The sequence below is a fragment of the Carassius carassius genome, chromosome 25 (assembly GCF_963082965.1).
Source record: "Carassius carassius chromosome 25, fCarCar2.1, whole genome shotgun sequence".
Lineage (NCBI taxonomy): Eukaryota > Metazoa > Chordata > Actinopteri > Cypriniformes > Cyprinidae > Carassius > Carassius carassius.
The window spans coordinates 31,354,867-31,365,106 of NC_081779.1; the positions used below are offsets into that span (position 1 = coordinate 31,354,867).

Sequence of the window (10,240 nt, forward strand, 5' to 3'; positions counted from 1 at the left end):
ATACTATTCAAACAGCAATTAATGCCCCACAAATGAAATGTATAAAAAGCTAAACACATAAAAAAATATGATTAAGAAACTATAATTCCCAAGGTTAGCATAGGTTATTCGCTTATTGTTTTTCTGTGTGCCTGCAATCAATAAAGCAAATCAGCCTACAGACGATTAATATTACACAAACTGCATTGTTTTGACACTGTTACAATGCTTCAGTGCTTAACATTGACACTTCGTTACCTTTTCAAAATAATCCAAGTAGCGATTTGAGGAGCGTGCCGTGCACTGATTAGGGAACTAATGAATATTCATGTTAACTCCACCCACGGGAACAGTTTTTCACGGGAACCGATTTTTTTTTTTTTAACAAACTTTTATTAAACAACAAGGCGTTACAGAATGTAAAATAACAGAGCACAGAAAAATGCTATGTAGAACTGTACAGAGTATTACACAACACCGGCTTGACGTGCGACTGTAATATCGCGTAATCTCTTTGTGTAACTCTTTTTGAACGCTAAAATCGGAAGTCTCGCGGGATTTCAGTGAGTTGACTAAATGCCACGTCGGATTTAGCCTGAGCAGAAGCATTTACTGGTCTTTAATTGACCGACTGCGCAAAATAAGCGAAATCGTATTTTTTTTCACCCCGTTACCGGTTTTAAAGGTTACCGGAGTCGTGTGCGGATACTGCAGCAGGTCAGTTCTTTACATAACGATCTTTGTGAGAGTGGCCGTGTGTTTACTGCACTGATCTGCTCCTTCTAGTGTGTTGATGCAGCAGAGAAGCTTTAATCCTATTCAAACACTCACGCTAGAGATGATTTACCTGACGCTAACTCTAATGACTGAATGGAGCCGATGCTTTGAACACACATATATCATCCTGAGCTCTTTTGTTCGGTTACTGTGAAACAATGGTTTAGACTTGATTTAAGTCGCTGGATTCGGTTGATCTTCAGGGTTCCTACGTCTCGTCTCAGAAAACCGGAGATTTTTGTTTTTGTCTTAACGTAAAGATGAAACACTGTTTCTCGTTGGGCTTTACTTCAAAAGACTTATTTGGGAGGGAACTGCTCTTAATAACCGGTCTCCAGTAACACAGACCTCTCGGAAACGGATTTCATTGCTTCACCTCTGCTGTCGTCATGTCCGCTTTACAGCAGGATGTTGTTCTGACATCTGTGTCCGTTCATTCATTCATTCAATCTTTCATTCATTCGTTCGTGAATTGTTATTGACTCGTGTGAGTTTTTAAAAGCTGTGGAAATCTCTGTTACAATCTGATTTCCAAAACATTTTTTTTGACTATTTGACTAGTTCAAGCTATTTGAGTTGAACTAAATCTGACATACTGGATGACATTCTGTGTGAGATCCTGTACTTGATCTGAAACTGTTCTGAACATTTCTCTGGTTTCTTATATTATTGTGCATGCAGTTTTTATGATCTCCTCCTGTTAGTTGAAAGCCTACATGTTCTCATGTCTGGGCAGAAGAGTGTGTTATCATGCTCCAGGATGAAGTGCATGGACCTGTCTCTCATTATGACTGTGAAGTGTTGTGTTTGTGTGTGCAGGAGGAATGAGGACCGTCATCAGATCACTGTTACTGATCACTGTTGGGATGGCCGTGTGTCAGCAGATGCTCGCTCACTCCCACCATCATCACGGACACTCGCACGGAGGGGCCAAGATGCATCATGGGGCCAGCAAGTGGAGCGCTGAAGCCAACCTGCCCCACGCTGAAGAGGAGCATCATGCTCATGATCACGGACACGCACACGATCACGGACACAATCACGGACATGCACACGATCACGGACACGCACACGATCACGGACACGCACACGATCACGGACACGCACACGATCACGGACACGCACACGATCACGGACACGCACACGATCACGGACATGCACACGATCACGGACACGCACACGATCACGCACATGATCACGGACACGCACACGATCACGCAGCAGAGCGACTGAAAAGAGATGTGGAAGCAGGGAAGCGGAGCACGATGGAGCTCTGGATGCAGGTAAACATGCTGGTGTACGATGATGCAGCCGCACTGCACAGATGCGCTGTTTTCATTCAAATCAAAGCGTAATATTCACTCATATAATCAGATGATGGACTGCTGGGCCGTCTGAAATTATGAAAGCCAGTTTCCGCCACTGAATAATATTTTTTTTTTAAATGTTATTGCGGATTTTTATCTCACAGTTCTGACTTTTTTTTCGCAGAATCTAACTCGCATGTTACAAAATTAAAATTGCTATAAAATTGCATGTTATATGCTCCAGGCACGTAGATGCGGCTGCCATCTTGGAGCGGTCACCTTGACCTCATTCCCCATACTGTAGGCTCTCACAGAGCCGTTCTGTGCAGGATTGTGGCTTCTTTAGAATGTTGACCACTAGAATATGGCCAGTGGCTTACTTACTATGTGTGTATATATGATAGAACACGTGAGACACATTTGTTCAGAACATTTAGAAAAAACATGTAGTGTCTTTATTTCCAAGATATGTTTCCATCCACAGACACTCTGCAGTGCCATCTTTAACCTCCAGGGGTCTGTGGAGGACTAGCTGAAAACCATGGCTTTACAGCATTGAGCTTCCTTTCTCTTTCTTTCTTTCTTTCCTACTCGTAGGCCATTGGAGCCACTCTGCTGATCAGCGCTGCTCCCTTCCTCATCCTCTTCCTCATCCCAGTGCAGTCGAACACGGACCAGCACCAGAACCTGCTCAAAGTGCTCTTGAGCTTCGCGTCTGGAGGTTTGCTTGGGGATGCGTTCCTTCATCTCATCCCTCATGCACTGGGTGAGTGAGCATAACATCCTGTCACATGACTCGAGACACGCTACCCCAGACTCTATAGATATATTAGCCTGCTCTATTGTGTATTGTTTCATGAGGTGTATAAATCCTTTTCTAGTTTTGGTAGTGCTGATTTTATTCAAGATGGTCTATCAAATGAAGGATTGTTCTCCTGTCAGAAGACTCTGAAATCTGTCCTATTAACCATCCAAACCTTCACCCCTTGATTTCGTCTCAACACAGAACCTCATTCTCATCATGGTCAGTCACACGGCAGCGAGGGGTCACATGGTAGTGAGGAGTCACATGGTCACTCACACGGTAGGATGCTGTTCAGTCACTGAAATACATGTTTTTCTAATCAAAGTTCTAATTTGGCCAAATGGAAATCCAGAATCCAATGTATTGGAGGATGCTCTGTTGTTGTTTTCTGAGGTGTCAGTCAGTGCTTGGTTTCTGTCCCAGGTGCGGCCCATGGTCACATGATGTTGGTCGGGCTGTGGGTGCTGGCTGGCATTGTTGCGTTTCTGGTGGTTGAGAAATTTGTTCGTCTTTTGAAGGGAGGACACTCTCACTCTCATGGTAAGAGTCTTTCAACTTTAAACCAATCAGAGTGTATTTGCATTTAAAGCACTTGAAAAGTATTGCTAATGCACATCTCTCTAGATTGAGAACAGCTCTGTTTTGGTGGGGATTTTTGATGAAATCTTTACTTCTGTCACTCGATGATTAGGAATGGCAGATAGACCAAGCAGCTGTTCCTAGTAATGCAGCAGAAAATCATGTCACATCGCAAACAATCCTGCTGCTAATGAATAATACTGAAATATAATTCCTCTCTTCTCTTTTCTATTTCTATTCTATTTTCTATTTTTTTGAGCAGTGATCCGGACATTGTTGACAGGTTTCCACATACAATAAAACCCTTTCTTGCCATGTTTTCAGCTGCTCCAAAGGCTAAAGACAGCGATGAAGAGGATGATGACAAGAAAAGAGAGAAGAAGGGAGGGAAAGAGAAGAACGTTGCCTCTGATAAGAATCCTGCAAAGAAAAGAGTTGAGACGAGTTCTGGTACAGAAGCTCCAGTGTTTGAGTTGTTGTGTTGGCGTGTGTCAGCGCTGTTGTCTTACTGACAGACCAACTCTGTGTCTGCAGATATTAAAGTGTCGGGTTACCTGAACCTGGCTGCTGATTTCACCCACAATTTCACAGATGGTCTTGCGATCGGTGCGTCATTCCTGGTAGGTCCAGCGGTCGGCACTGTTACCACCATCACCATCCTCTTACATGAAGTCCCACATGAGATTGGAGACTTCGCCATTCTCGTCCAGTCAGGCTGCACCAAGAGGAAGGTACAGAGCTCCAGAGAGCGTGAGATTGATGGCGAACGTGAGATTGGTTGAAAAAAGAGTTTCGTGTTGATTTTTCTGAACACTTACTTCTGCTGTTTTCATCAGGCCATGTGTCTTCAGCTCCTCACCGCCATTGGTGCACTAGCTGGAACTGCCTGCTCCTTATTGGCTGAAGGGGTGGGTGCCGCGGCAACAACCTGGATCCTGCCCTTCACTGCGGGAGGCTTCGTTTATATAGCGACCGTCACGGTTCTTCCAGAACTGCTGGTGGGACGCTCTAGTTTCTGGCAGTCAATGCTGGAGATATTTGCTCTGCTGTTCGGTGTGGGAATGATGGTGCTGATCGCCGAGTATGAGTGAGGGATGGACAGTGCCTTGTTTGAAAGAAGAACCTTTAAAATGAGGTGAAGAGACCAATGCATGGTCACCTGAACCTCTAGAGACTAAGAGTGTGTTGAGATGAATGTTAGTATTGACCACAGGAAAAAAAAAATAATAAAATGGAATGATTGAGATAGAGAGTGAATGAAAATAAAGTGCTGAACTGCTCGCATTAACCCAAAGACCAACATTAATGGATCATTTAGTTATTTTAGGCACAGGAACCTTCCCAGGGACCAACAGCTAGAAAATCCCGTCCGGTTCTCTATACCGATTCGGACGGACAGATAAACGCTTGTCACCAGTCGCTGGAGCACAGCTTCTCTCATCAGTAGACTGCTTTTCTAGAAATATCAGTTACGTTACATGATTAAATCATTTCATTTGCTGTTCACACATTGAATGTTAATGTGATTCTTTCTTAAGCAGAGTGTGCTTTCTCTTCGATGGGGAGATTCTTTGATTCCTCTACTGTAATATTTAGCTGTGTAGCCATTAGTCAGTGACAGAATGATGCTTGTCATTGGTGATGGGTTCTTCAGAAGGTGCTAACGCACTGTTTATTAAAATTACAATTTAGGTTTAGTGTTTATTTCTTTTCTTTATGCCTGTAACTCCATCCATGGAGATTTTTTTTATCCTTTTATGAATTTGTTGAAATGTTAATTCTCTTTTACCTGTAATTTAAACCCTTTACATTCCTATTGAGTGTAAATCAAGCATATCACTTCAGGAACAGAAGTGGATGCAGTGTTGTTCAATTTCAGTTCAATAAAAGAGTTGTGGTACATCTCTCATTGGCTAATTGCTCTTGATGAGTGATTGGGAATCACTGCTGACATCAGAAAGAAATCTCCCTAAACCACTTTCTTCTTGAAAAATAACACATTGACGTTGTCTTACATCATGTGCAGCACATTACGTATAAAATGCGTTTGGACCTGTGATTTTCAACAAGCAAATGATCATATATCGAGAGGGGAAATTCCCATCACAACTGTAAAACTGCAGTCATCTGACTGATTTTCCTTTCACAATGAAAGTGAATTGCAGATATGAATGTAAAATAATTATGTGTTTGCATCTTAGGTGTATATGAATTTCTTCTTTCAGACAAATCCAGTGGGTGTTGCAGTGCATCAGTCTAAAAGAAGTTAAATAAAAATCACCCATCCATAATAAAAAAAACTGTCACACAGCTCCAGGGGCTGAACAAAGGCCTTCTGTAGCAAATCGGTGCATTTTTGTATAGTGGAGCGGCTAAGTGATATAATCGTTACGATTATGATACAAGTGTGAAAATTGGCATGAGCAGTCTCCATGGGTCACTTGACAAAAAATTGTCCGAGCCACTTGAAATTTCAAGATGGCGGCCATTTTTCAAGATGGCCGACACCTTAGTGGAGCAGTTAAGTGATATAGTGGTTTATTTGGTGATACAAGCATGAAAATTGGCATGAGCAGTCTCTGTGGGTCACTTGACAATAAGCCACTCACAGCTGCTTGAAATTAAGTTGGTAAGTTCATTAAGTTGGTAATACAAGCATGAAACCACCCACAGCAACATAAAATTTCAAGATGGCGGCAATTCTTCTGGATTACTGCCGCCCGCAATGTGGATCTTTAAATGATAAATTGTTTAATAGAAATGTATTGGGTTCCTCAAAAGACTCTGTCAAGAGAGGTAGTTTGACTGTGTTTTGTCTGACTCCTCACCCATGACCTGTCCAGTTTGGTAAAGCCTGTCAGGTGTTGCTTCCCACCGGCATAGCTCTCAGGGTTCACTGAGGTACACAAGCTCCCTTACCACGACAAGGTAAGTCACAAGAGAGGTTTTTTTTTTTTTAAACTAACAGTTATTAAACATGTCAAATTAATACTGAGAGGTGGGGAAACAAAAAATAAGATTAATAAATTAGCACAGTTGTGGTGCTGAATGGACCAAACAAAAAATTGAGCAATGACTAATACTGAATGTCAGTAAGAACAGATCCAGAGGCAACAGCGACTCTGGCTGACACAGCCATGGAACCATGACAAACAGAAAGTATCTCAAACAATACAAAGGAACTAAACTGAAAATGTCACAGTGATAGTGTGGTGACAAAATAAAACATGATGCACTGATGTGGTGAGGGGAAGCCGAGCCATAGGCCTACACTGGAAACAGGACTAACACTGGCAAAAGAAACATGCAAATAGGTTCAAGCAGGGGCAACTACATAGGCATGTGCAACTGATTCCATATCTGAAGCACTTACACCTTCCAGTACATGCCTTGTTGCACCCACATTTGGTCAACTCCCAACAACTTTCTGAAATAGGTGGAAGTGGAGTCCAGAAGACTTTCCACTCTTCTTCCTTTTTAACCCATCCCCAGTCAAATCAGCTCTGCATTTGTGGATGTCGCTTCAATGCCTGTCCCCACACGTATCCAGTCTCATAAGAAGCACGTTTGGCATGCTCTTTGACTGCTAATCACACACGTCCCATGTTTTCCAGGCAGACTTCTTTGATTTGCCATGGAAGGATGACACAATGTCACAACCACTGAAGGCATGGAAGAAGAGGATACCACATGTTTTCTCTGGTCCTATGGCTGAAACCACCTCATGTATAGGGATCCATCTTGTCTTCTCTCCTTTGACAAACATCACCCACATTTTCTCCAGGCCAAGTTGCATCAAAGAAGGCACAACAGAAGTGGCTATGATTAAAATGTCTGTGTCATTGGCATCAATCATCAGGGATTTGTGTCCTTGTTTCACTGCCATGTCTGCAGCAAATGTATAGGCAGAGGGTTTATCCTTTTACCACCTTTTACCAAGCACTTTGATGTATGGAATACAACTAACTTTATGCCTTAACCCTAGACTTTGTCCGATCGTTCAACCAATCCCATTTATATCCTGTGTGATCTGTACACCATCCGGTTAACTAAAACCCCATTAACCTTGGCTCGGCTCTCCCGCACTGGCACAACCTGTCAATTCAGGTGCGGCTATCTAACTGTTTTAGGGTAGATTAGACAGCATTTGGGATACTAACTTTACAATTAGCTGAAATTGAACCCCACTCTGAGTTTAACAGCAGTGATATATCACCAGTGTGCCCTGGTAGTGCAGATATTCACTCTTGTCTAATCTATCTTTAATTAACAAATCAACACAACTGTATTTTGATGCGTTAAAAGTTGTTCTTTAGAATAATCTAAAACATATAAAATAAAATGACACCAAATCGTCCTTAATGAAAAAGAATAATAATAAACAATACATTTCTATCGGAAAATTGATCTTTTGAGCATCCAGGGGTCGGCCATCTAGAAAATAGAAATTTCTAGTGGCTGGGTTTGTTTTCTTGTCAAGCAACCCTTAGAGACTGCTCATACCAATTTGCATGCTTGTATCACCAAATAAACCACTATATCACTTAACTACTCCACTAAGGTGTCGGCCATCTTGAAAAATGGCCGCCATCTTGAAATTTCAAATGGCTCGCACAATTTTCTTGTCAAGTGACCCATGGAGAGTGCTCATGCCAATTTTCACACTTGTATCATAAACTGAACGATTCTGCCAAACATAAGCACTTAGCCGCTCCACTAGTAATAAAAATATCCATATTCAAAACGTAATAATCACTTTAATGTAGCTTGTATTAAAGGTGCTCTAAGTGGTCACACATTTTTTAGGCCAAAACATTTTTTGTCACATCCAGCAAACATCTCCTCACTATCCGCTAGCTGCTTGTCCCCTGAACACACTGTAAAAAAACGGGGTCTCTCTAGACACCACAGGCTCCACAAACAACAAGAAAAGCAAACTGGGCTCACCCGCACCACGAAACATAAGAAACTGTTCCAGCCAATAACCCACAAGAAAGATTTGGGGGGTTAGTGCACGGATGAGGAGAAGGGAGGGTCTAGCTAGCCTCCGTTTTGTTTGACAAAAATTTGAACGTCAACAAGAATTACGACTCCCGGCATCGCTTAGAGCACCTTTAACAGTAATTACATGGAAGCAGTTTTGGGCAGATGAAGTATGAGGTCGGCGTAGCACATGCACTGGTGAGTCTCGTGAAAGCCAACATTTGTTAACAGGAGAAAAGTAAGCAAAGTTCCTTACTTTAGCAAAGGAAAACCAGTCTCCTCTTGGCTTATGTCAAAATCCTCCAACGTTCATTACAAATCCTCCTTTATGTACTTCTAATTTGTGACTGTTGTTTTGATCCCTCCCCTGTGCTTCTGCGTTCGACAATTCTGAGTGGCGCATGTGCAAAGTTGACCTCCTTGTTTCACCCCCCAGGAGCATCTTCTGTGTACAAGCTAGATTAAAGTAATTCATGAGTTCGTCTGCCCATTCAGTCCTGCCAGGTAATGGTAAAACGAACTTGGCTTGCTGTCCATGAAGGAGGCTCGAAACCCCCTGGGAGCTAGAGGGTGGGGAAAGGAGATCTGCTAAACGAAAGTTATTTGTTGATTAATGAAAGACAGGTGTGTGGTGGCTAGATTATTGAATGAGAGATTGATGTGCTTGTCTGATTTGGAAAAGGTTTGATCTGATATAAGAATGGAAGATGTTCTAAGACCACCGGCCTAGGCTGGAGTAATAGTTTGCTAAAATTCCTGATTTAGTCAGGACTGATTTTAGGTGTTTTTGAAACCAGTGTCTGGAGATGGGCTATTATTGTCATCTATGAAAAGGGCATTGGTGGGAGCTAAGAAGAGTACAATGGAATGGTAAGGTGGAGGTGGGTGGGTAAGTTAAAAATGAGAATTGGATGTGTCGTTGCCCAAGGTCTGAGAAGGGTGGATGGATCCTGGGATTGAATTTGGAATTGCAAGTGAATTCAGAGCATTGAGGAAAGCGAGGATAAAATGAGCGTTGAGTAATCTGGCTGTATTTTCAGAGTGGTAACCTGAACGTAAGGTTAGTAAGCAATTGCTTAATATTTTGCGGGTGAGCAAAAAATGTAGATGGTATTTTCAATACCTTTTAAAAGCAGGGAGAGTTTAGGGTTGTTGATGGCAGGGCACTGGCGGCTCAAAATGAGTTTAAGGGAAAAGGGATACTGCTACAATATGTTTTTATGGAGTCGGGTTGGACCTGTTTGAAGTGGTGGAGAAAAGTTGCAAAAGAAGAATCATTGTGAGAGAGAAGTAAGGAAATTGAAGCTTGTAGTGAGAATGAAAGGTTTTGAAACAGTTCTAAGCTTTCCAGTATGAGCTGAGTGTTCCTGGAGAAACGGCTGAGTGGATAATTCATTAAGATAATTCATTAAGATTGAGGAGAGGGTGGTTTACTGGAACGTCAGATCTGAATAAGGAGGCACTGGTGCCGTTGACTGGTCTGCTTGACTAATGATCTGAATTTCTGATAGGCAATTTGATAGATTCGGAGGTAGGCTGAGACTGAGGGTTTTGGAGAATTTTGAGTGATTATTGCACTGGTAAAAATTATGTGTTGGATTTACTTAAATATGCAAAATTTTTAACAGGAGGAACAATGGTGTGGGCAAGGGCGAAGGTGGGAGCTTGGGAGTGTTTTTGATGGGCTAAATTGGCCTGTGAAAGCAAAGGGCTTAAGACAGTGGCCTAGAGACCTGTGCTATCGGGTTAGAGGATGGGAATATCAGCTGCAGAGGAGTGTGCAGGTGCTATGGCCGGAGAGGAAACACTG

The 10,240-nt window shown here is 42.3% G+C and overlaps 1 protein-coding gene across 1 annotated transcript; it reads left to right on the top strand.

The window, feature by feature from the left end:
* The first annotated feature begins 536 nt into the window (after positions 1-536).
* On the top strand, positions 537-4,992 carry slc39a7 (solute carrier family 39 member 7). The gene is made up of 8 exons (XM_059510124.1): positions 537-696; positions 1,576-2,039; positions 2,661-2,829; positions 3,070-3,147; positions 3,292-3,414; positions 3,772-3,897; positions 3,982-4,178; positions 4,284-4,992. The coding sequence occupies exons 2-8, from the start codon at positions 1,581-1,583 to the stop codon at positions 4,536-4,538; spliced, it is 1,407 nt and encodes a 468-aa protein (XP_059366107.1). The 5' UTR covers positions 537-696; positions 1,576-1,580; the 3' UTR covers positions 4,539-4,992.
* The last annotated feature ends 5,248 nt before the right edge of the window (positions 4,993-10,240 follow it).

Bases quoted from the DNA above. Each gene is read 5' to 3' on its own strand.
- slc39a7 (XM_059510124.1), top strand. From the start codon at position 1,581: ATGAGGACCGTCATCAGATCACTGTTACTGATCACTGTTGGGATGGCC. The intron at 2,830-3,069 runs GTGAGTGAGCAT...GTCTCAACACAG, and splicing joins TCTCATCCCTCATGCACTGG to AACCTCATTCTCATCATGGT. The intron at 3,898-3,981 runs GTACAGAAGCTC...CTGTGTCTGCAG, and splicing joins AAGAGTTGAGACGAGTTCTG to ATATTAAAGTGTCGGGTTAC.